At 37.1% G+C, this 27,714-nt stretch overlaps 1 protein-coding gene across 1 annotated transcript; it reads left to right on the top strand.

Moving 5' to 3' along the window:
* Positions 1 to 1,690: 1,690 nt before the first annotated feature.
* On the top strand, positions 1,691 to 26,209 carry Sdhaf3 (succinate dehydrogenase complex assembly factor 3). The gene is made up of 2 exons (XM_090333146.1): positions 1,691 to 1,885; positions 25,678 to 26,209. The coding sequence occupies exons 1-2, from the start codon at positions 1,712 to 1,714 to the stop codon at positions 25,876 to 25,878; spliced, it is 375 nt and encodes a 124-aa protein (XP_090189272.1). The 5' UTR covers positions 1,691 to 1,711; the 3' UTR covers positions 25,879 to 26,209.
* The last annotated feature ends 1,505 nt before the right edge of the window (positions 26,210 to 27,714 follow it).

Raw genomic sequence — 27,714 nt, forward strand, 5'->3', positions numbered from 1 at the left:
TCTTTCAAATCCTAACCACTCGATTATGTCTCAATTCTTTATGCCCTATCAATTTCATTTCTAAGCAGTGATTTCTCAATTTTAAAGACTTTCTGTTCCTTTTAGTCAAACTAATTCTTTCATTATTAATATTTTATTAACTTATTGGCAGTATTTTATAAGAGATTTGGCTCTGAAAGGGGTATGTGTTATACTTTAATCCCAAAGGAAATCAGATAAAAGTAAACTGAAACAAGAAATTGTTTTTCAATTTATAGGGATATTAACAGATGATATATGGTTCAAAAATTTGCTGAAATAAACTAGGCAATAGGGATAGAATGATTGGTACTGATTAAGGAGAAAGCCAGGTAATGATTGAAAATATTACAATGAAACATTGTGGGAGGATTTTGTTGAACAGAGGAGTGACATCATCTGATTTACAGTTTAGTTAGATCATGGCCAAGTCTGTTCTTGGATAGAAACACAGATAAAGAATCTACTACATTATCTGGGAGGTGTGTGTGTGTGTGTGTGTGTGTGTGTGTGTGTGTGTGTGTGTAGACAAACAGATAAAAGAGAGGGAGGAAAGAGAGAGAGAAGGGAGAAAGGAGAAGAAAATTATAGTAGAGTGTGAACTGGAAATGGATGAGTTCTGCATATATTTTATTGATGGGCCTTTATTATTCACTGAAAGGCTAAAGGGGTGATGGGAGAGAAACGAGGGCAAAGCTCCTTGGAAAACACTTTCAGGGTCACTTTCATGGAAGACAGAACTTCAGATAGCCATTACAGATCATGTTTGTTATCCTAGGTATGTGGAAGCTGGGGGCTGGAGGGTCACAAATTTGAGGCCAACCTCCAAAGGAAAGATAGCAGCAGGCTGAATACACACACACACACACACACACACACACACACACACACACACACACACACACACACACTGTTGCAAACATGTAGATTCCTTATTTTCATCCCACACCATTGAATTACAGTCTCTGGGATCAAGACGTTTCAAATACCTTGCAGTAATTGTTTTCCAGCGTCAACTTGACTTTACAAAGCCTTTGGATTCCTGGCTCACTTGTCCTGGTTCAGGGAAGAGCTCACACCTCCAGGACACAAACTGGATCACAGCTCTGTGTACAGGGAGTGGGCTGCTGGAGGGAGACATTCATTTGTCCTGACATTTCACACACAAAACTCAGGAATGTAAGTATATATTTCCATTTTGATATATGGCTGTATATTAAAACTCAATAAAATTCTTAGCAAATGTCTAATGTGAAAAGTTTAAAAAAAAAACAAACAAACCAAAAACTCAGGAATGTTCCAGTTGCTTGAGTTAAACCATGGAGGGCCTTTTTGGGGGAACCCTAACGTTGATGATTATTCTCAGGCCTTTCATAGGAAGGAAGAGACAAAGATGAATAAAAGGACGATGGAATGGTGCAGAGAGGGGAAAACGGGTCCGCATATGGCGTCCCGCTATCGCCCTCCACCAGACACAGCCCGGAAGAAATGGCCACAAGCCTCTAGACACGCCTCGGGTACCGGAGAAGGAGGTGTCGTGTTTCCGGAAGGACCTGATTCGAAGACGGACCAAGCCGGATGAAGGTCACCAGCCCTTCTCTTCCGTCTTCCGGTGGAGCGGCGGGGAACCTGCGGACCCTCTGCGCAGGCGCAGTTGGCTGTCCCTGGCGCCAGTGCGCATGCTCGGGGTGCCATGCCGGGATCGCATGTTTTGCGGGTCCGATCCTTATACAGACGCATCTTGCTGCTCCACCGGGTTCTGCCCCCGGACCTCAAAGCCCTGGGAGACCAGTACGTGAAGGATGAATTTAGGAGACATAAGACCGTTGGTTCTGACGAGGCCCGACGTTTCATGCAGGAATGGGAGGCAAGTGGCGCCCCCTTCTCTTTGCTTCAGACCTTTGGGGTCCTCAGTGGCGCCCCTGTTTTTCTCGAAGACCCCTGTCCGCGCGGAGGGCCACCCCACGGAAGGCCAGGCCCAGCCGCAGCCGGCTGTGTTGGAGTGAAGCAGTGTGATTCGTTCAAGCTGTTCAACACTACTTTAAAAAAGTTACACCCCGGGCCTCCCGCGCCCCCCCTCTCCCTTTCCTCCTCCCCTCCCCCTCCCCCCTCCTCCCCTGGGTTTCCTCCCCGAGCTGCAGATCCTGTCACGTCCTCGAACCCGGGGATCCCGGCGCGGCGGGTCCCCAAACTAGAGCTGAGTCAAGTTTCTGATTGGTCGGATCTAGTGTTCCCTCTGTTGCTTTTGCACAAAGCAGAAAAAGAAAAGAAAAAACAAACACAAACGAGATTCCCTCAGTTTACATTTCCAGACTTGGACTCGTTTCCGCAAAAAACTTTTTTTTTTTGTCTTTAAATCTCAGGGCTTTCTCAAATTCCCTCATTTCCACAAAGGCAGAAATAAAGCTGTCATGAATGAAGGAGAAAAAAAGCTGATGGGAGTTCTGGTTAGAAGTTGTTTCTCTAGGCTCCAGTCATGGGTACTTAATCACCTGCATGTCTGCACTAAATTTTAAACAGACAGGAACTTTAGGGATTGGATACTTGACACTATTGTTATTGTTGTTGTTGTTGTTATTATTATTTCACCAATCCTGAGGCTTGAACTCAGGGTCTGGACACTGTCTTTGAGCTTTTCTCAAGGCTAGAGCTCTACCACTTGAGTCACAGCACCACTTCTGGCCTTTTCTGTGTGTGTGCTCCCAAGGAAGCAAACCAAGGGCTTTGTGCATGCTAGGCAAGCACTCTAGCACCTGGCCACAGTTTTACATTTTTGAGTGAAGGACCAGGAACAATGTTTCTTGCCACTGGGAAACCTGATAATTAAATTTCAAGAGATGAATGGAGTTAGAGATGATAAGAGTATTTTCAGGCATTGGAAAGGCTGGCTCACTCTGGAGGTAGAGATTGGGATGATCAGGCGTCCAAATTAGGGGGTGGTTGACACCACCTGTGATCCTGGCTAGAGGTGAGTGCATAGAAAGGAGGATGTTCTTGTTTGTACAAGGACATCCTTGTACACAATCTAAGCCTGCTTCTTTAAAAAGTCATGGGGATAAGTTATGTTAGGACAAACACAAAAACTTTTTCACTTAATTCCAACATTCCACCTTCCCTTTATTCAACAATGGGTGTTTTTCTACCACTTCCTGTCCCTCATCCTACATACTGAGTTTGAACTCAGGGCCTTCTGCTTGCTCAAACTTCTATCCTTGCTGTGTTGAAACAGCCATTCTTCAGATCTTAGCTTTTGGATAGGTAGGATTACAGGCAGCCTGAGCCACTAGTGTCTGCCAAATCACAGAACTGTTACTTGTAGAATTATTAAGGTTTTAAACGAATATTTAGAAAAATGATGAAATTTATAACTTTTTAAAAACCATATGTATTAGAAGTAATTTGCTTGCCTGAAGCAGAGAAATTTAATCTTTTAAATGCAGACTAATTTATTTTAATAAGATACTTTTGAAGTGAAATTTATTAAATGTCATACTAGTTATATATGTATATATATATATGTACCTATAAATTTGTGTAGCTGTGTGTGTGTATATAGTTTATTTATTTGTTTTTGGTGCTGGTACTGAGGCTTAAACACAGGGATGGAGGGGTTGTTCCTTAGCTCTTTCTCTCAAGGGAAATGCTCTACTACTTGAATCACAGCACCACTCTTAGCTTTTTGCTGGTTAATTGGAGATGAATTTCATGGCCTTTTTTGCCCAGCTTGCTTCAAACCATGATCCTAAGATCTCAGATGAAAGAGTATTCAGTAGTGCTGAGGTCCTGTAGTTAATGAATTGGCATCTAGGTTAAAAAAAAAGTTAAAACTAGTGTTCTATTTGGATAAAATAACAATTCTCACAGTTGCAACTCAAGTAAGCCTGGGAATTGCAAGTGGTAGGAGAGATCCCATCAAGACATGTTAGTGATCTTTCTCAAAGATAGAGAAGATGCTAATGACTCAGAGAATAAAAAGTTTGGCTGGGACAATTTTATCACTGGAGAGTGATACCCTTCAACAAAATGATCTTAAAAACATCTAATGTGGGGCTCAGAGTAGTGGACTTAGTGGTAGAGTGTTTGCCTAGCATTCATGAAGTCCTAGGTTGGATATCCAAGAACCGTATAAATAGAAAAAAATTGAGTACTGTGGCACAAGTAGTAGAAATATAGCCGTGAGGCTCAAGGACAGAGCTCAGGTCCTGGGACCAGAAAAAAAAAAATCTAACGTTTGATTATGTTATATTGTTTACTACCAGATATAGCTTGGAATTATATGTTTGTATTTTTTTTCTTAATGATGACCATAAAGTTGGCATATGTTACCCGAGTATTACTAGCTTATAGTTAGAATGGGTTTATGGAGAGTAACACCATCAGAGTTTTAACAAGTCTATGCAGTTGGATCACTAGCAATCTTTTTTATCTTGTAAAGTTAATTATGGACCTATGAATTTGTTTTCTACCAGTTGGGAAATTTGGGTTTCAGTACCACTGAATAAAAGAAAAAGGATTAAGAATGCTGGAGACCCAGTATTAGGAGAAGTTTTCTTCATTTGTAATCATAGCAAACAAGCTGTTCTTCCATTGAAGTTTTTGTTCAATAACAATTAGGAAAGGTGGAAGGAAAGTAGTTCATTTCACCTTAAAAGTGAGTATGTCAATGCACAGAGGGTAAAGTTTGAATTTATGAAATTTTTACTATCAGAGAATAAAATACAAGTTCAGCAAGTGATGCTGGGAATCTGTTCATGAGAATATTTGATAACAGGCTTGCTGCTGGGAAGCTGTTCACGAGAATGTCGGATAACAGGATAAAATGTCCAATATAATCTCATTCCCAAGTCAGAAGGCAATTGTTAGAAGTCAAATTTCATTTGGTAGTTTGGGGTGTATGGCAGTTTTCAAGTTGTGACTAAACTCGGTTTTGAAAAATAGTTGATTTATGTAATGCTTTCTATTTGTCTCTCTGTGCCTACCACTTAATTCTTTTTAGGACCTAAGAATAAATATTAAAATTTAAACATTACCTACAACATATCTAAACAGCACTGTGCTCTCAGATTCTTTGAAGAGAAGCCATGTGCTTAATTTTCACTTTTCATCTCTATTTATTGATATCATTTGGTTTCTATCATGTTTTCCTAAATATTTGTCTTACTCTGTGTCTTTTAGGGGAAGTTTATCAATGGAAATTTTATCTCTAGAAAAAAAAAAAGAAAGAAAAAGCCTTAACATTCTTCAAGTAGTATTGCTCACTTAATATTGCCAGGCAATGTAGTAGGTATTGTGGCACTCAAAATAAACAATAAATATATTTTATTTCACACTGTTCCAGGTTTAGTAGAGTAGAATAGACAGCAATAAAGAGTGACTTACAAGCTGTGGAAGCAAGGAGGAATGGAGGACGTAGTTCTGGAGAATAACTGAGCTAAGAAAATTATTTTCTAGAAAAAGGAATAACCTAGGCTTAGCACAAAGGTAAGAAACAGTATGATTTTTTTCAAAGAACTGCAGTAATGTTTGAAAGTTACTGTCTTATATGAAAATTTTAAACAAGTTAAAGCTAAAGAAGTGGCAAGGGAAGGGGCCTGAAGTTTGGCCTAGTGGTAGAGTGCTTGCCTAGCATGCACGAAAACCTGGGTTCCATTCCTCACTACCACATACATAGAAAAAGCCAGAAGTGGTACTGTGGCTCAAGTAGTAGAGCTCTAGCCTTGAGAAAGTCCATGACAGTGCTCAGGCTCTGAGTTCAAGCCCCAGGACAAGCAAAAAACAAACAACAAACAACCAAAAAGAAATGGCAGGTGAAGATACTCTGCTAAATGGTTAGATTTTGTTTGACTCATTGAGTGATTTATAAGCAGTAGTGGTTATATTTAAGACCATATTCTAGAAAGTGACATAGAGGAATGATTGAAGAAAGAGCCAGATTGGAGAACTATTGGAACTATTATTAGAAGATATAGTTATCTCAAATGTGTATGTTACTGCACCAAAACAAAGACATTGAGTGTGGAGACAGATTGCTGAGTTTTCTCTTTAAAGTGGAATGAAAATCGTTGATTGTTAAGGAATTAGAAAAGAAGGAAATAGAATAGATTACTCTTGGGTTTGAGAATATGGTTCTAATAACCAGAATAGGTGTGTAGGAGAAACAGGTAGGACTTTATATTTAAATTTCACTGGAACACTTGAGTTGTTACAAGACACATATATTGTAGGCTGACACTCAGAAGACAGATTGCGGCTGTAGATATTTAGAATTTATTATCATAGTAGTCCAAATGTGTGGATCCAGGTGCCTAGAACGGGTGGTCAGAATTAGAACTCTATCTCTAGGAGAAGGTAGTCAAGAACACTAGCGTTTGGGAGTTAGCAGAGTGAAGTAGTAGTACAATGCTGGAAATGTTCTCTTAAAAAAAAAAAGTAATTTTCGCAAAGGACCATACTTTTGTATTTCTTGATTATGTATATTTTTTAGACCTGTGTTACAGTATAGACATCATAATGTGGTATTTAGCTTTGTTGTTTACTGTATTTGTTTTAAAGAGGAAGAAATGCTTCAGAATTCATGTAGACACCTGTTTGTAACATCCATAAATATGTATATTTTTTACTCTTTTGGCAGGTTAGGACGTGAACTCAGGGTCTGGGTGCTTCCCTGACCATCTTTATGCTCAAGACTAACATTCTACCACTTGAGCCACAGCACCACCTCTGGCTTTTTCTAAGTAGATTTTTGGAGTTAAGCGTCTCAGAGACTTTCCTGTCTGGGCTGGCTTTGAATCCTGATCCTCAGATCTCAGCTTCCTGGGTAGCTAGGATTACAGGCATGAGCCACCAACATCTGGCTTGTAACATCAGTTTCTTCTTTATGACTTTGAAGTGGATCATCAGATAAAAGTATATGATTAAGTTATATGCCATACATATTTGAAGTATTTTTAACTCAGTATAATTAGAGTTGGATGAGTATTTTGCTAGTTTCATAATTGTACCTAATTTTGGGATCTCATTTTGTTGGTTTTTGAATATCCTGACTTGTAGTTTGTATTTAGATTGTGGGGGAAAGGGAGTGAATTACTTCTGTGTTTAGTACATGAATTTTGTGTGTGTGTGTGTGTGTGTGTGTGTGTGTGTGTGTGAGTGTGTGTGATACATCCCACATTATGAGTGGGTCATAATCAGTACCTCTCAGTTGTTTTGTTTATTCTGTAGCAGTTCTATGGAGATTTATTTAATGATCATAGTTTATAGAATAATGATATGTCACATACTCTTTAAATCAAGCTTTATGTTAAAAAGTTAAGGCACATGTTGGCATTAATAGTCTTAAAAAGGGATCAAAGTGAATGAAATAGTGCATCTGTGTAGTATGAAATGCTAGCCATTGATTTTCTTTGTTACAATGAAACTTGTAGACTTAGGAGAGAAATTGGAGTTTCAAGGCCTCTTAGTCAGTCATGTAGTCTGATCTGGACTTTATCACTATAAGTTAGAGATAGTGTTTTTATCATTAGGAAGTAGAGGTTTATCACCATTAACATTCCCAGAAGTGACCAGATTCTTGTAATCAGGTTCAGTGCTAATTACATTTATATAGCATCACATTGTAAGCCAGGATGTCAGCTGATTGGTATTAGAGGAGAGCTGGTGAAGAAGACTTCCTCACAAGTTAGAATATTTATATTCACTTCTTTATCAGATGTGTCTCAGCAAAAGTTTGGAATGTAATTCCATTTGCAGTAGCCTCAAAATATATTTAGGCATTAACAAGGAAGCAAAAAAACCTCTATAAAGGAAATGCATAATCCCATAACAGAAATGCAATTCAAAACGGCCTTGAGATTCAGTAAGACTGGCCTAGGTAGTGAATTCAAACAACAAAGGCTGGCGGGGATGTGGGAATCCAAAGGCATAACTCCACTGAGCATTTAAAATCCTATAATTATCGGAATGAATTCTAGTAAATGGAAACATGGGTTATTTATGTTGTTGTTGTTGGTGGTGGTAGTGGTGGTGTTTGTGTGTGTGTGTGTGTGTGTGTGTTTAATTCTTTTTAGGCAAGGTAAAAGGGGGTGGGGGGCTGCGCAGAAAGGGAGGTAGGAAGGGTGAACAAATGTAATCAAGGTATTCAGTATACATGTGGAAAATGATCTATGTAACTGGTAGGCAAGGATGTGAAGGGGAAGCTAGGGGAAAGTGAAGAAAGGGATGACATTTTCCAAAAGATAAATGTATACATTACCTGAATTATGAAATGGTAACCCCTCTGTACAATCCCTTAATATTAATAATAAAATTATATTAAAATGTTTGGAATGGAGAGAAGAAGGGCAAGCAATTGCAGTCATTACATTCAATGAATATTATGTAAAAAAATAAATATGTTAAAAATGAACTATGTAATTTGAGGGTAGGGATGTAAGGGAAAAATGGAAGAGAATGAAGGAAGGGTGACACTGACCAAGAAGCATTGTACTTAATAACCTGACCTAGAGCATTGTAACCCTTTTGTAAAACAACAGTGAAAAAGTTTGGAAACGTGTATACCTTTATATAATTTCAGGGTGTTCATAATATCTTAGTGCATTTTTTGCAGATAACTATGATTTTCAGAGCTGCAATAGAATCACACTTTAATTTTGTAATTAAAGTATTCATTTAATAATAAGGACTATTCATTCATTTTTTTTTTTGCCGGTCCTGGGCTTGAACTCAGGGCTTAAGCACTGTTCTTTGGCTTTCCTCAAGGCAAACACTCTAATACTTGATCCACAGCACCACTTCCGGCTTTTTTCAGTATCTGTCGTACTAAGGAATCAAACTTAGAGCATTGTGCATGCTAGGCAAGCACTCTACCAGTAGGCCATGCCATGTTCCCAGCTCCCCATTCAGTCATTTTTAAGAGTACTCTGGTAGGATCTGGGATAGTACCTATAATTAAATGCATTAGTATATCTGCAGGAAAAAATGGAATTATTAACACTAAGTGAAGTAGATAGACTGTATGTCCATTTGTGCCAGGATTCACTGCCAAATAAGTTTTGAAAGGTTTTATATTCAGAACACTTTTGATGTGAAAATTGGAAAAAAGGTTTGTGGGCCTCTGTCAGGTTCTCTTTGAGACTGACTTAGCAAATCAAAATGAGGAAAAACAGGTGGGCCTGAGCTAGTCCCCATCAGGAATCATTTATGTGGGTGTCACAGCTTCTTTTGCTGTTCTTGGACAGTTTTGATCATATAGTAGCAAATTTCCCTTAATCCCATGTTTTAATGCTAATTACATTCTTTCTGTTGAAACTGTCACTGTGCCTATCCATAGCCGAGGCTGCCTAATTCACTTTTTCTGGGCCCAAGAGATTTCAGATTCTTCTTACTGTGTTTAGTTCTAATTAGCTTATTTCCCAAGGGAAAGTCATATTGTGTTGACATGTTTTTGCTATCTTTATTCCTAACCGACTATTGCTTGAAACATTTCTAAAGTATGCTTCATTTTCTGAGCTCTAAAATGCTAAAACATTTATGTTTTATTTCAACAGCAATAAGAAAAATACAATGTGGTTTATTTTCCATTAAAAGATTTCATTATAAACACAGAACAAAAACATGTTAGAAGTTTGCACGTTATGTTTCATTATCAAAGGTTTCTACACTTTGAGGAAGTGACTCTTCACTCTTGTGGATGAACAGATATGTAGCTTCTTAAAAATTATCTCACAAGGGTCAGGAGTTTGGCTGAGTGGTAGAGTGCTTGCCTAACATGCATGAAGACCCAGGTTCCATTCCTCGGTATCACATACATAGAAAAAGCCAGAAGTGGTACAGTGGTTTGTGTGGTAGAGTGCTAACCTTGAGAAAGCCCAAGAACAGTGCTCAGGCCCTGAGTTCAAGCCCTAGGACTGACAAAAAATTATCTCAAAGATAAAAGTAATTCATATAAAATTCATATAATTTGTATACTGTCATTCCCAGGCTAAGAATTGTAGCAGGTGGCATAGCAGACTCATATGCAAAAACAAGGCTGGTAGCTGTTCTAGTTTCACAGTACATATTTTGAATTGAGCCTTCCAAAAAACAGCATGTTTACTGGCTAGTACTTTCAAGTATAGCCTTACAGTTTTGTCCATGTTCCTTATTCACTTTTAAAATAATGTTTACAGTAATTTACAATGAGATTTGACTTTTTACATTATTAACACTCTAGTCAGATATATTTTTTAATGCTTGTGTAATTTTAAAAATTTCCACAGGATGGCAGAAGATCCTTGTCTGGAAAAACTTAAATGTGTAAAATTTAGAAAATGTTTTGTACTTGACATTTCACATTCTAACCAGTTTTCATGTTCATAGCATCTAATAAGAATGCTTTTGCTATGTAAAATATTTTAAATTCGGCCTGGTCCCTGTGGTTCACGCCCGTAGTCCTAGTCAGGAGGCAGAGATTGGAGGTTTTGAAGCCAGCCCAGGCCCTAAAATCAGGACTGGGAAAAATAAACAAAAAACATTGCTTCTAGAAGGTGTAGATAAGCAATTTAGACCTGTAGTGTGGGTATGATCTTTGAGAAATATGTGGATGCTTGGTTAGTCCCATCCCCCCCCACACACATACACAAAGCCTGTGTGCTTTGTGTGTGTGTGTGTGTGTGTGTGTGTGTGTGTGTGTGTGTGCGTGCGCGCAACAGTGATCTACTACTTTGAGCCACAACTCCGTTTCTGGTTGTTTTGGTAGTTAATTGGAGTTGAGTCTTGTGGACTTTCTTGCCCAGGCTGGCTTTTGAACTGCAAACCTCACATCCTAGCCTCCTAAATATAGCTAGGATTATAGGCATGAGCCACCAGCACTGGGTACTGTTCTTACCTCAGAATTGGTAACATTTCAGGCAATGCAAGATGAAAGCTATCCTCTTGAGTTGGTCTTCTAATCATCAAACAGATCAGCATGACTCACCTCAGTTCCTAGGAAATCAAATGCATTAGGTTTTCTCTTACATCTCTTCCCATGTGTTCTTTCAGGCAGAGTGAGCTGGTATGTTGAAGACTATTGCTCACCCTGGGGTACATAGGAAGGGATCAGAGTGGACTAAGATATCACACACTCTTATTCAGCCCTTTTCTCTTCACCAAATATTTACCCAATTTCAGCTTTCTCTTTGTTTTTAAAGTTCTTGCCAATTTACTATTTATTGCTTTGTGGATAAATACCCCATTAAAATTCCCTGCTCTACCATATGGGTTTTTGTTTGTTTGTTTATTTGAATCCTAGGATTATTTTTGCCAGTCCTTGGGCTCGAACTCAGTGCCTGGGTACTGTTAGCTTTTTTGCTTAAGGCTAACACTACTATCTCAGCCACAGTTCCACTTACTGGCTTTTTGGTGGTCAATTGGAGATAAGAGTTCCAGGGACTTCCTTATCCTCAGTTCTCAGCTTCCCAAGTAGCTAGAATTACAGGGAAGAGCCACTGGCACCCAGAAGGAGTCCTAGGATTTTTGTTTGTGAATGGTTCTGTCCTGGTGACATTGTTAACAATTGTAATTATGAGGTTGTGGTGAATGGCAGAGTGTCCAGGAAATTAGGCTCTTGAGTTTGTGTTGCTGAATTCTGGAACTAGAAAGTGACTGGAAGAAACAGCAAAGGAGTGATGAGGGATTGGATTTGGAGACTAATGACAATGTCAGTAAAGAAACTTGTGGAATAGGAATTCTCTTTTTCTACCTTTTTTTTTTTTTTTTTTTTTGGTCAGTTGGGAGGCTTGGACTCAGGGCTTAGGTGCTCTTTTAGCTCTTCTGCTTAAGGTTAGTGCTCTCTCACTTTGGACCCTAGCTCCACTTCTGCTTTTCTGGTAGTTAAGTGGCGATAGATTTTTCAGCCTGGACTGGATTCAAAATGACAGGCATGAGCAGCTGGCACCTGGCTTCTTTTCCTACTTTTGTAAAGCAGAAAACTGTATTTGGTCAGCATTAATTTCTACTTGCTTCAGTTTCTTCGTAGATAGGGTGTGTGTGTGTGTGTGTGTGTGTGTGTGTGTGTGTGTGTGTGTGTGTGTTTTGTGCTTGGTATTGCAACCCAAGAATTCATGCTTACTAACAAAGGCTCTACCACTGAATTACACTACAACTTCGATTATACCTTTTTTTTTTAATTGTTGGGGTAAATAATGCATAGAGGGGTTACAGTTACATTAACCAGATAGTAGGTGCTTTACTTCTCATGGTTTTGTGGGTTTTTTTTTTTCTCCAGTTGTGAGCTTGAGCTCAGGGCCTGAACACTGTCCTTGGACTTTCTCAAGGCTAGAGCCCTACCACTTGAGCCACAGCACCACTTCCAGCTTTTTTCTATGTATGTGGTACTGAGGAATCGAACCCGGGTCTTCATGCATGCTAGGCAAGCACTCTACCACTAGGCCAAATTCCTGGCCCTGCTTCTCATGTTTTTAATCCCCATTTCCCTCCATCCACCCCCTCCCAGTCAACTTGTTTTCTCCCTTTCCCTTTCCTATTTCAAATAAACAAGTAAACATATATACAGTATACCAGGTAACAAAGGCAGATACAGTAACAATATGAGATTAACCAAAGGGGGGAAAATAGAAGAGAAATAACATAGTACATTAAGAATAGCAATCACACAAGATAAAGCTCTTGTTTCCATATCCTAGAGATCCTTTCATTTAGTCTCAACATATATGGTAATATACCTAGGTTTTGAGCTATTGTAATCCTCTGCTAGGAGAGTGCTAGATGTGTACTAATTATTATAAAAGACAAAAATCATTGAACCTATGTTTCTTTGGGTCTGCTTACTTCACTTAATCTGATTTTTTTTCCAGGTCTTTCTATTTCCTTAGAAATGGGGCAATGTCATTCTTTCATATATCATTTTCTTTAAAGAAGAAATCATTTTCTTTATTGAAGAGTTTGAGAGATTATGCTTCACAGTTAACTGATAATTGCGATTGAAGGAAGGAATAATTAAAATGCTAATGTAATACAAGATCTGGAATGATAAGATTTGGGGGAATTACAGCTCAAGATCAGCCTAGAAAGAAAAGTTTTAAAGACCCCTTCTCAATATAGAGCTTGTGGTGGAAGCGTGTGCCTGTTATCCCAGCTATCAAGAAGCCTAACATAGATAGAAGGTTCCCAGGTGTTAGTGTCCAAGTATGTGCCTATGCAGAAAGTAAGACTGGTTCTCAAAAATTATGAACGGTAAAAAGGTTGGACATGTGGCTTAACTGTTATAGCAGTTAGTGAGCAGGTAGGCAGTCCTCACACCACAACACTGCCAAGAACAACTCTTCCAAACAAAAACTAAAACATCAGTGTTTACCTGCTTAGGTTTATCAAGACCATTTATTTTTTTACCAAAAGAAGTAAGAAAGAACTGAATATAGTAATGGTCATTTTTTTGGTCATTTCAGAGCTACCTATAAGATGGTGGTACAATAAGATTTTTTTTTTTTTTTTTGCCATCCCTAGGGCTTGAACTCAGGGCCTGAGCACTATCCTTGGACTTTCTAAAGACTAGAGCTCTACCAGTTGAGCCACAGCACCACTTCCGACTTTTTCTGTGTATATGGTACCAAGGAATCGAACTGTGTCTTTGTGCATACTAGGCCAGCACTCTACCACTAGGCCACACTCCCGGACTACAATAAGATTTTTTTGCCTGGTTATGTTGTGGCCATCTTTGCAGAGGTGTATAATAACTAAGAGCACAATTTTCAGAATGTGTATCAAACCATTAAAGGCATGTTACTGTAGTCAATGTTGTCTTTATTTCCTGTTAACATTTTCTTCACTCTGCCAAGTCTATAAGAGCAGAGTTTTTTTTTATTTTTTGCTGATTCTGGGTCTTGAACTCAGAGCGTGAGCACTGTCCTTGGACACTTTAATTTGCTCAAGGCTAGCATTCTGCCACTGGAGACACAGCACCACTTCTGGCTTTTTTTATGTATGTCGTACCCAGGAATCAAACTGGGTCTTTGTGCATACCAGGCAGGCATGCTACCACTAGGCCAAACTCTTGGCCCTAAGAGAAGAACTTTTTAATTTATTAAGTCAACTTGAACATCCATTTTGCAAATATTAACTTTCTATTATCTAAATACTTCAAATAAACTAATCTTCTATTCCCTAATATTTTTTATTTTCTTTTTGTTTTCAGCCTTTTTTTTCTCTCGTATTTAATGCCCTGTACAAGCATAAAACTTTATGAAATTTATGAAAAAAATTCCAGTGTTCTTTGCTAATTACCAGGATGCAATGATATGGATTTTTAACTATTTGAAACTACAAAAAAAGCAATTATGTTGAAAAAGTGTATTTTAAAATATAATATAGGCTGATTCGTTAATGCTTGGGAATTTCAACATAATTTTTCTCTGGCGATCTTCGTATTCTTAAAAAAATCTGCCCATAATTAGACTGGAAATTGAAGGGTATGATCATGGTAGTTTTAATTGCTTCCTTAGTGTATTATACCAAAGCAAAGGCTTACTTTTTTCCCATATATTTTTATTGTAATTAATAGAAGGGTTACATCATATTCACCAGATAGAAGGTACATTACTTCACAAACATTGATACCCTTTCTCATGTTTTGGTCCCCATTTCCCTCCCCCTGCTCCTGCCCCTCATCTTGTTTTTCCCCCTTCCCTATCCTATTTCAAATAACCAAATAAACATATATACAAGGTAACAAGGTGAAATACTGTAACAACATGAGATAACCAAGGGACAGCAAAAGAGATGAGAGATAACATAGTACATTAAGGACAACATTCACTCATTATATGGCTTTTGTTTCTATATCCTGGAGGTCCTTTCATTTAGCATCATACTATATGACCTTATGTGTCTAGGTTTTGTTCTATTGTAAATCTCTGCTAGGAGAGCCCAAGGTTTCTACTGATTATGACAAATGAGGGAAACCATTGAGCCTATGTTCCTTTGAGTCTGGCTTACTTCACTTAATATGATTTTTTTCTAAGTCTTTCCATTTACTTACAAATGTGACTATGTCATTCTTTCTGACTGCAGCATAGAATTCCATTGTGTATAAATACCACATCTTGTTGATCCACTCATCAACTTTGCTATGGTAAATAGTGCTGCAGTGAACATCATTGTGCTAGTGGATTTAGTTTGTCCTTGTTTCTGGACGATTGAGTAAATGCCAAGTAGTGGAATTGCCTGGATCATAGGGGAGCACTATGTTTAGTCTTTTGAGGAACTGCCATACTGCTTTCCATAGTGGTTGAATGAGTTTGCACTCCCACCAACAGTGTAGTAGTGATCCCTCCTGGCCACATCTCCACCAGCATCTGTTGTTATCAGATTTCTTGATCCTGGCCATTCTAACTGGAGTGAGGTGGAATCTTAGAGTTGTTTTGATTTGCATTTCTTTTGTGACCAAAGATGCCGAGCATTTCTTCATGTGTCTATAGGCCATTCTTATTTCTTCTTCAGAGTAGACTCTTTTTAAGTCTTTGGTCCATCTTTTAATGGGATGGTTGTTTCTCTGAAGATAAGCTTTGGAGTGATTCAATTTTTTTGAGTTGTTGATATATTTTAAATATGAGACCTTTGTCTGTTGTATGGTTAGTGAAGATCTTCTCCCACTCTGTAGACTTTGTAGTTAATTTGCTAGCTATGTCATTTGCCATACAGAAGCTCTGCAGTTTAATGCAATTCTGCTTATCCAGACTTTCTCTGATTTGTTGTATTTCTGGGTTCTTATTAAGAAAGTTTCGACCTGTGCTAAGGAGACCTAGTGTATCTCATATTCCAAAGGCTTACTTTTTAACTAGAGAAGGAAGATATATTACAGACTATATTATTGAAAATAGAGGCACCAAAAACATTTATCCTAGCATGTTGGTTTAGACAAAGCTAACAGTCTGTATAGGTACTAATTCAGTATAGAGATTTATAGGTCAATTTTAATGTTGAAAAAGTTAGTTTGGAATATGTACATAAAATGTTTATGTTCTTTTATATGAATATTAGATCTTGTATTATCTGTATTCACCATAGATTAGACATACCCTTTGGAATCCAGGGCTAATCTTAGTAAAATAGAAAAACTAGTTAAGAAATATAGGAACCATATGGATGATAGTGAAATTTGAGGACTGTAGTTCAAAGCTGGCCCAGGAAGAACATTCAAGGACTACCTTCTCCTATTAGTCAGCAGAAAAGCTGGACAGGATGTGTGGCTTAAGAGGTAGAGTGCCACTTGGCATTTACCCAAACATCCAGAATCAAGGACATACTAAAGCCACTAGCACCACGATGTTCATTGCAGCACTATTTAGATGTCCCAGTAGATGATTGGATCAAGAAGATGTGATACTTATACACAATGGAATTCTATGCTACCACCAGAAAGAATGACATCACCCCATTTGTAAGGAAATGGAAAGACTTGGAAAAAATCATATTAAGTGAAGTAAGCCAGACCCAAAGGAACATAGGCTCAGTGGTTTCCCTCATTTGTAATCATTAGTACATCTCTAGCATTCTCCTAGCAGAGGATTACAATAGCTCAAAACCTAGGTATATAAGGTCATATAGGATAAGACTAAATGAAAGGGTTTCTAGGATATGGAAACAAGAGCTTTATCTTGTGTAATTGTTGTTCTTCATGTACTATTTTATTTCTATTCTATTTTTTTCCATTTGGTTAATCTCATATTGTTACTGTATTTGCCTTTGTTATCTAGTATATTGTATATACATTTATTTGTTATTTGAAATAGGAAAGGGAAGAGGGTAAACAAGATGATTGGGAGAGGTTGGGAGGAGGGAAATGGGGACAAAAACATGAGAAGGGGTATCAATGTGTGAGAAGTATTGCACTTACTATCTGGTGAATATAACTGTAACCCCTCTATACATTACCCTGACAATAAAAAAACAAACAACAACAACAACAACAATAACAAACAAAAAGAAAAGGTAAGAGTACCAACCATGAGCAAAATAGCCCAGTGCATTGAGGTCCTGAGTCAATTTCCAGAACCAGTCCAGTCCCCTTCTTCCCTCTCCCCCCCTCCAAAAAAAGCAAAGTCACAAAGATTAAGGGGTTCTTTTGCTGAAGCGTGTTGTATTTTTTAAATGAAAATTCCTAGTTATTGTATCATTTTCTCAATTGTGTGCTTTAAAAAATCTATCTAAAACATTCTGTAGAGAGCTTGATGTTATACAAACTTTACAGTTTTGTTTTCTCTTAAAACTTTTTGAACGTTTCATGCACTAATAGGAATTCATCCCTTGGGTAGAGTATGGGATGCATTGTTTTCTCTATATATGGAGACAGAAGTTATCTTTTTCCAAGGAAGAACATTTAATGAGACTAAAAGTCCCCGAAAGCCACAGGAAAGGTTTTGTTCTGGAACATCAGTCAATGGTTGAAAATCCGTGGTGGATAAAATGGGAGAAGTTTAAGCTCAGACTGAGGCTATGACACCATCACCTGCACTTACAGTTTCTTTAAAGACCAGTACTGCAGTTTTTAAGATCATGCTTGGAAAAACTGTAAATAGTAATTTTATTCAATGTTGACTTTTGAGTAAATATCTTTAAAAAATCCCATGAGAATTAGAAAAAGCTCATAAGGCAATTCTGCATTATACCAAAGTATGGCAGGTGTCTTGAACAAACATGCTTGTGCAAATATTTGACTTGCAAAGCTAGATTAGTCATTTTTTCATTTTATACTATTTTCACCTGAAAGAAAAATTGATAGTTATTCATCTGACATTTTCTCTAGAGTGAATGAAGTAAGCCTGCTGTTTCACATAAAGTAAATAACTCACTTGGAAATTTGAAAATTGTGCTGTCCCATCAGTGTGAGCTTTACAAATATGATATAATCTTAGATTGTTGATCCTTATTAAAATCTAGAAGATTAAACATTTGACATGGTTTTGACTTATGAAAATTAAGTAATTAACATTGCCTTTGCTGCTTTAGGAATTGTTTTTGTCAGTGTTTGACAAAATTTGTTTGTCTGTAACTAGTATGATCATTCCTGTCTTTGTTCCAAATTGCTATGCTAGATGAAGGACATTGAGTAGCAAGAAAACAGATGTATCTCACATAAGGCCATATAGGATAAGGCTAAATGAAAGGACCCCCAGGATATAGAAACAAGAGCCTTTTACTGTGTGATTGTTGTTCTTAATGTATTATGTTATTTCTCATCTCTTTTGCTATCCCTTGGTTATCTCATATTGTTACAGTATCTTACCTTGTTATCTGACATATTGTATATATGTTTATTTGGTTATTTGAAATAAGATAGGGAAGGAGGGAAAACAAGATTAGGTGGGGGGGTGGGGGGAGGGAAATGGGGACAAAAACATGAGAAAGGGTAGCAATGTTTGTGAAGTAATGCACCTGCTATCTGGCCAATATAATGTAACCCTTCTATTAATTACAATAAAAATATATTAAAAAAAGAAAATAGATGTATCCCTATTTTTCATGGGCTTCAAAGAGGAGGGAAAGGAAATAATGTAAGATGGGGATGAGTTCTGAACAGAAAATACAAGATGCTGAGGAAGAGTAATAAAACTGAATAGGTGAGTTAGTCAGGAAGGCCAGGATGAGCCATTTCAGGTGACAAGAGGGATGGGAAGCCTTCCAAGGAAATAAACAAGAATTCACAGTGGTACACAACATCAAGAAAATAACAAGAGAACTTGGAATTTTACACAGTTGTGTATACCTTTTGAAATATCAACCAGCCAAGCACCGATAGCTTACAAAGGAGCTACTGTAGATCCTGGCTACTTGGGAGGCTGAGATTCAGGGGACTGAACTCTGAAGCCAAACATGACTAGAAAAGTCTGGGAGACTCATCCTCAAAAAGGCAATACAAAACTGGACTTACGGTGTGGCTCGGGTGTGCAGCTAAGGAAGTACTGAGTCTAAACTCTGGTATTGCCAAAAAAAATGGATGACAAGGAGGGGATAGAGGAAGAGGAGGAAGATTAAAGGAAGAAAAGGAAAGAAAGGAGGGAGGGAGGGAAGGAAGGAAGGAAAGAAAGAAGGAAGGAAACTACCATTTTAATTTTCACCACAGTCCTGTAAGGTAGGCAGCACAGATATCATTACTGTGCTGTAAACACTGGCCCAGATAACTGAATGCTGGCTAACACTTAACATTTTTTCAGTGCCCTGTGTTAATGGGCATAGTATTATAGATTTAGTATCTGTAACATAATGAAGTATTATAAAACTTTTTCATATAAGTTATCAAGAAAGATTTTACTCTGTAAAACCTGAAGTTTACAAATAGTCCATTTAGCTTGATGATTTTTAAAATGACCAAGAAATTGCTGCATGTTAGTGGCTCATGCCTGTAATCCTAGCTACTCAGGAGGCTGAGATCTGAGGATTGTGTTTCAAAGCCAGTTCTGGTACAAAAGTCCCTGATATTCTTCTCTCCACACCAGAAAACTGGAAGTGGTGCTGTGGCTCAAGTGGTAGAGTACTCGCTTTGAGCTGAAGAGCTCAGGGACAGTGCCCAGACTCAGAGTTCAAGCTCCACAAATGACAATAAAAGAAGAAAAAATGACCAGCAAACTAACCATTAAGCAATTTTTTAAAGAATTTATTAATATTAATTTTTATATCATATTTCAAATGACGTGTTTAACAGACAAGTATTCAAGAAGGGAATCTATATACAATCACTGGCACTTAGATTTTAGAACATAATTAAAATTAGGCTGAGGGTTTGTATGTCATAGATAAATATTAATCTATGTAATAAAACATGTCTAGAGTCATAAAGGAAGCAATTTTTGAACGCAGTTTTATAAGGTAAGAGTTATCACTAAAAAATAATTTTCTTTTTTTCATTTGGGGGCTTCAATACAGGGCCTGGGCGCTGCCCCTGAGATTTTCTGCTCAAGGCCAGTTCTACCACTTTTAGCCACAGTATCACATTCAATTTTCTGGTGGTTAATTAGAGATAAGAGTCTCATGGAGAGAAATGTTTGTGAAGTTATGCGCCTTTTATCTGGTGTATATAATGTAACCCTTCTATTAATCACAATTTATAAAAAAGATTCTCATGGACTTTCTGGCCTTGGCTGGCTTTGAACCATGATCCTCATATCTCAGCCTCCTGAGTAGCTAGGTTTACAGGTGTGAACCCCAGGATACCAGTAAGATCCATTATACCTTAAGTACAATGTACCTCAAGTACAAAGCTAGTATTAGGTTTTTAGGAACTTTGTGATGAATTTCATGTCCTTATTTGCAGTGACTTTTCATTTCTGATGGTATAGCTTATTTTATTCTGTATACATCTAATGTCAAGGACATACGAAATTCAAAGTAGAGAATCATAAAGAATATTTGTGAGCCAGATCTTGTTTACCATTTCTACTTTCTTAACCAAGAACTTTTCATGTTCTTTTATTATTTTTTTTCTGTGCTGTAAATAGTAACTAACACCTTTTGCTGAAATTTAGAATCATAGGTGAATCTTGAGTTTTATTTACTGTAGTGAGCTGAGGAACCTGTAAAACTGACACCAGTAATACTCTACTATGTTTTGTATTCTGTGAAGTGACGTGATTTAAGTATGTGAGGACTTGAAGATCATGAAATCTGTTCAAAAGATCTGAAAATCTGAGAAACCAGATTTATGATCTTTGCCACAATGACATGAGAGATTCTGGGTCAATAATTTGAGCAGATACACTTCAAATCCTGAAGGTGTCTTTGAATTTAGTTATTGTGATTCAGGCAATGTCTAGATTTCTTACTGGAAGTGGGGGTATTGTTTTACTCCTACAGGAGGTAATTTTTTTTTTTGGTGAATAATTTTTTTTTTTTTTTTTGCCAGTCCTGGGCTTGAGCTCAGGGCCTGAGCACTGTCCTTGGACTTTCTCAAGGCTAGAGCTCTTCCACTTGAGCCTTAGCACCACTTCTGGCTTTTTTCTATATATGTGGTACCAAGGAATCGAACCCGGGTCCTCGTGCATGCTAGGCAAGCACTTTAACCACTAGGCCAAACTCCCAGCCCTGGTGAATAATTTTTTTCATATATTTTTATTGTAATTAATAGAAGGGTTACATTACATTCACCAGATAGAAGGTGCATTACTTCACAAACATTGATATCCTTTCTCATGTCTTTCCCTCCCCCAACCCCCACCCCTCATCTTGTTTTCCCCCCTTCCCTATCCAATTTCAAATAACCAAATATGCATTTATCCAATATATCAGATAACAGTGAAATACTGTAACAATATGAGATAACCAGGGGACGACAAAAGAGATGAGAGATAACATAGTACATTAAGGACAACAATCACTCATTATATGGCTTTTGTTTTTATATCCTAGAGGTCCTTTCATTTAGTGTCACACTGTATGCCCTTATGTATCTAGGTTTTGCTCTATTGTAAATCTGTGCTAGGAGAGCCTAAGGTTTGTACTGATTAGGACAAATGAGGGAAACCATTGAGCCTATGTTCCTTTGGGTCTGGCTTACTTCACTTAATATGATTTTTTTCTAAGTCTTTCCATTTTCCAGGAGGTAATTCTTAATGAGTTCTCTAGGGACAGCTACACACCAAATTTGGTGATTCCGTGTTGTTAAATAGGGTTTTCAAGTAATTGAGTAAATTTTTGGAGAAAGATGATTTTTTTTCCCCCTTACATCAAATATTTTTCTTTCTTTTTGGGTGTTTATGTGAAGGAGTACAAATAACCTACCAAACTGTAAAAAATATTATTTTTAGCTTTCTACCAGTGCTAGTAAATACTTAATGCATAATTCTTTTAAGGGAATTAGTAATATTGATTACCCAATTCTTCAGCCTAATTCTGATTCTGATATATAGAAAATTTAGGGTAGCATTTTATTATCTAACTTGAAGCCTTTTTTACTTTGTCAAGGAAACTAATTACTATAAAATATGAAACATGTCAGATTTGTAATGGTATTGGCGTTACGTATTATATATTTTATTTAGTTATATTTTGTATAAGTGATAACTTTAAATATGTCACTACTAAAAGGAGGAATATGGTATTAGGAAGATTATGAAGAATTTTAAATCATTTGATTTCCCTTTATAGAGTTTGGATTTCATATACCATGTTTTCTTGCAACTGAAATAGTCTGACTTACATTTGGGCCATTTGATTGCCATTTTTTAAAAAAGAAAGACAAACACTAGGCAGATTCATTTTTAAAAAGAATGAGTTTTACGTTCAACCACTATGGAAAGCAGTGTGGCAGTGCCTCAAAAGGCTAAACATAGAGCTCCCCTATGACCCAGCAATTCCACTACTTGGCATTTACTCAACCATCCAGAAACAAGGACACACTAAATGCACTAACACAACAATGTTCATTGCAGCACTATTCACCATAAAAAAAGATATGGAACCAACCTAGATGTTCCTCAGTTGATGAGTGGATCAACAAGTTGTGGTATTTGTACACAATGGAATTCTATGCTGCTGTCAGAAAGAATGACATCGCCCCATTTGTTAGGAAATGGAAAGACTTAGAAAAAATCATATTAAGTGAAGTAAGCCAGACTCAAAGGAACTTAGGCTCAATGGTTTCCCTCATTCGTCATAATCAGTAAAAACCTTGGGCTCTACTAGCAGAGATCTGTTATAGAGCAAAATCTTGATACATAAGGCCATATAATGTGAAGGTAATTGAAAGGACCTCCAGGATATTGAAACAAAAGCCATATAATGAATGATTGTTGTCCTTAATGTACTATGTTGTCTCTCATCTCCTTTGCTGTCCCTTGGTTATCTCATATTGGTATAGTATCTCACTTTGTTATCTGATATATTGAATTTATTTGTATTTGGATATTTGAAATTTGATAGGGAAGGGGGGAAAACCAAGACGGGTGGGGTGTGTGTGGGGGGAGGGAAATGGGTACCAAGACATGTGAAAGGGTATCAATGTATGTGAATTAATGCACCTTCTCTCTGGCAAATATCATGTAACCGTTTTACTAATTACAATAAAAAAATTTAAAAAAAAGAATGAGTTTTATTAACATTTGGGTTCAAATGTATTAATTACAATAGGCAAACTGATTTTGTGTCTTCTATTTAGACAAATCATGGAAGAGGAGTAGATTTTAAAGAATTTCTTTAAGAGTTAGATTATAAAGTATTTGTAAATAAAATTTGTTTTAGTTTTGCTTTGAAATGATCTGGAAAAAGAAAAGAGATAAGAGTAAAGATAGAGGCCGGGAGTTTGGCCTAGTGGTTAAAGTGCTTGCCTAGCATGCATGAAGACTCGGGTTCGATTCCTCAGTACCACATACATAGAAATAAGCCAGAAGTGGTACTGAGGCTCAAGTGGTAGAGCTCTAGCCTTGAGAAAGTCCAAGGACAGTGCTCAGGCCCTGATCTCAAGCCCAGGACTGGCAAAAAAAAAAAGAGTAAAGATAAAACATGATTTGCCACCAGTTGATGGATGTTTAAGCCAAGTGGTAGGTACATGACAGTGTTAGGTTTTCTGAACATATGCATATGTTACAAATTCTCCCATTAATTTAAATAAATTTCCCATTAATATTTAAATTTTCTCCACTGATTTAAGAAAATATGTGTATACACATACATATATGTGTATGGATGATACATATGCATATATGTATATATATATACATACCTATCTCACATAAGTTAGAAACAAATTAGATGAACAGAATTAATTATGTAAGAATGCCATTCACCCTGGGTGCCATGGCTCATGCCTGTAAATCTAGCTACTCAGGAGGCTGAGATCTGAGGATTAAGGTTCAAAGCCTGCCCGGGCACAACAGGACCTGAGACTCTTATCTCCAATTAACCTCTAGAAAAGGGGTAGTGGGGCTTGGCTCAAGGATAGGGCTGTAGACTTGAGCTGAAGAGCTCAGGGACAACTCCCAGGCACAGAGTTCAAGCCCCATGACCCACAAAAAACAAACAAATAAAAAAAATACCATTCACCTAAAATCCAGTCACTTTTAAATTTCACCTGTGAATTTGAAGGCTTTTTTTTGCATAGATTACATGCCTGTGGTTAGACAAGTCTACGGTTAGCAGCACTGAGGAAGTGTTGTAGATACAATTTTAATTCCCAAATTTCCAAATTCCCAAATTTTAATTCCCAAATTACCAACTATAGCAGCAGTACTGAGAAATGAGAAATCTTAAGTATCTGAGGCATTCCTTAGTGGAACTTAGAAAGGTAATGGTATGTACAGTGTTGTTTTGCTGTTTTATGAAATAGATTTTTGTAAAATATAAAGAAAATATCACTTCCAATAGTTTGGGATTAGAATTAAAGCTATTTGAATGATGCTGGTAGTATAGCAATGGTAAAACATGCAGCAGCATTATTCAGAGTGATGAGTGCATAAGAATAAAGTTTCATGAAAAAATAGATTGTTTTCTTGATGAAAATGATAGTTAAATATTGAGGGCTAAATTTGTAGTTTTTCTAAAATTTTTAATGGAACAGTAGGGGAATAGATTTAATGAATATTGAGAACCACTTTTAAGCTTAAGGACCCATGACCTTCCTTTGAAGTCTGATGAAAGCTGTAGCCCCAGAACCATATATGTATTTGTATATGCTCAGTTTTACATATAGTTTTGGCCGGTACCTGTAAGATTTGCCGAAAGGAAACTCCACGCAGTTTAAGAGGTGAAGGTTTATTGAGAGAAAGAGAGAGAGACAGAGAGAGAGAGAGAGAGAGAGAGAGAGAGAGAGAGAGAGAGAGAGAGAGAGAGAGAGAGAGAGAGAGAGAGAACAGACCTACAGCCACACAAGATGGAGTCAGGAGGAAGAAAAAGGGCCTTATGGCCGGAAGTGAGAGATTTTATAGAGGGAGGAGTATGGCCACAGTGGAAGCGGATGCGACCTCAGAGGACGAAGAAATACTTCAGACTGGGGGACCTCCCACTGTTTCCAGACATGTTATTTGACAAGGTTACAGTCTGGACAGGGATTTCCAGGGTGCACAGGAGAATGCCAAGGGAAGGAATCATTTCTCCCAGGCAGACCTAGCAGTACCCACATGCTTCTAAAGCCATTGGTTCCTTCTGTCACTTATTTGAAGGTTAAGAATATTGTTAAAAATGTATCAAAACCCTTAAAGTACTGATAATAAAGCATATTTGGGTGGGGTTTGGGGGAGGGTCATGGAGTTTTGAGCTCGGCCTGGGCACTGTTCCTTAACTCTTCAGCTCAAGGCTACTGCCCTACCCCTGGGCCTGGGTGTTGTCCCTGAGCTATTCAGCTCAAGGCTACCACCCTACTCTTGAGCCAAGACCCACTTCCCATTTTCTAGAGGTTAATGGGAGATAAGAGTGTCAGGTCCTTTTGTGACCAGGCTGGCTTTGAACCTTGATCTTCAGATCTCAGCCTCCTTAGTAGCTAGGATTATAGGTGTGAGCCACCATGCCTGGCTAATAAGGCATATTTGAAATTAGCACTGAATAGTGCAGATATCTTCTTAACCAAATGCAGAAAATATAGTGATGAAGGAAAATAACCAACTTAAAATTAGAGCTCTTCAATTCATCTGACCGACTAAGGAGCATAAGTCATACTTTGATTTGATCTATATCATAATTTACCTTTCTCTTTTTTACTAGGCATATGCAGCAGTATTATGGCAACAAGCTAAAGAGAACAAACAAAATTCTGGAAAAGCATGTTTTGGCGCTTCTCTCCCAGAAGAAAAACTTGATGACTTTAGTGATGAGCAGATTGGACAATTGCAGGAGCTGATGCAAGAAACTACTAAACCCAATAGGCAATTTAGTCTTCCTGAGTCTTCAAAGCCGACGTGTTAGTAAATACAATAAAGTTCAACAAGACATAAAAACTAGAACTTCCTGTTTCCATTAGCATTGGCTTTGAAAATGTATTACTTTTGTGTGAGTTGCTGAAGTTCATTATTTCCATTTTGAATATTTTTTCTTTATTTTTAGGTTATATGAGTGCAAAATATAGATCAGAATCACTAGTAAGCAATTGGAGCATGTTATTACATATAGCAAGCAGTAGATCTTGGATGGAAATTTATTTTTGGACTAAACAAGAAAAGCTTAAAAACAGACAAATTTTCCTGATAATTTCTTGTATATAAATTAGTTATAAATGCTATTCTATTATCCTCATGGATTTTCTTTAACTTCATCAGTTAATAACTTTCTATAGTTTATTAGACATATTGTCATTCTGAAATTTTCATCATTTCTACTATAATAATATGTATTATCATTCAGAATATTTCCTTCTGAACCACTGTTTATTCACTAAGATTCACTATTAAGCTATCATTTGTAAAATGGATAATACAAAATATGTTTCCACAATGTATAGAACAAACAACTCTTTAAATAAAATTGTCAGTAGTTGTTTTGTAAACTATAACTATTGTTTAAGTAGTTGGGGAAATTAAAAACTTTATACTTAATTGATTTATAAGTTCATAAAATAAAAAATGAAATACATAATAAATGCACATATGCCTCAATGGAGGAAAGAAAACTTTCTTCAACAAATTTTGTTGGGAAAATAAGATTTCCACATGCAAAAGAATGAAATTGTATTTTCCTAATAAATAATGAGATACATATACAAAAATGAACTCAAAATGAATCAAAGACAAATGTGACAATTAAACCACAAAACTTAGACTCTTAGAAAGAAATATGGAGTCTCAGAGATGATAATAAATGCCTGTGCAGTAGCAACAACAAAAACCCAACCAAGTGGACTTTAATAGAATTTAGAACTTTTATAGGAAAATATCAAGGATGTAAGATAAACTACAGAATGAGAAAAAGTACTTGCAAATCATATGTAATAAGCCTTGTATCTAGATATACTTAATGAAAGCTATACCTCACCAACAAAAAGACAAATGGCTCTCTCAAGACAGCACACATAGAAACACCAGATAAAAGTCAACTGTGAAAAGGTCTCCAAAGAACATAAATACTCAACACTATCAGTCATTAGGAAATAAAATATCAAAACCACAGTAAGGTACTACTTCACAACCACCAGTCTGGCTTCTGGAATATCCCCTAAGGTAACAAGTGTTAGTAAGGACATTAAGAAATTGGAAGCCTGGCTCTTTCGTGTTGAGACTATAAAACATAAAGCATTGAAGAAAATAGTTTGAATGTGCCTCAAAAAGTAAAACATACATGTGTGCTTGTGGACTTGCATCCTGCCTAACAAAGTACCTTCTCAGTTAATAGCACATAAAAGTTATATACTCCTAGAAAATTTAATCAAGAAAAAAAGACAAGAACACACACCTATAAAAAAAAGAAATGAGGATACATCAACATTTTTTTAAAAATGCAGATTAAATAAATAGTCTTAAGGATAGTTTGTTGCCATGAAAGAAATTAAGTCAATATTTAAAATATTTCAAGAAAGAAAATGCCAAGTCTTATTTGGTTATTTGAAATAGGATAGGGAAGGGAGGAAAAGAAGATGAGGGGTGGGAGTAGGGAGAGGGAAATGGGACTAAGACATGAGAAAGGGTATCAATGTTTGCAAAGTAATGCACCTTGATCTGGTGAATATAATGTAACCCTTCTATTAATTACAATAAAAATATATGGAAAAATAAGAAAATTCCAAGCCTAAATAACTTGTTTTGTTAATAC

The sequence above is a fragment of the Megascapheus bottae genome, chromosome 5, assembly GCF_031878675.1.
Source record: "Megascapheus bottae isolate mThoBot1 chromosome 5, mThoBot2.hap1, whole genome shotgun sequence".
NCBI lineage: Eukaryota > Metazoa > Chordata > Mammalia > Rodentia > Geomyidae > Megascapheus > Megascapheus bottae.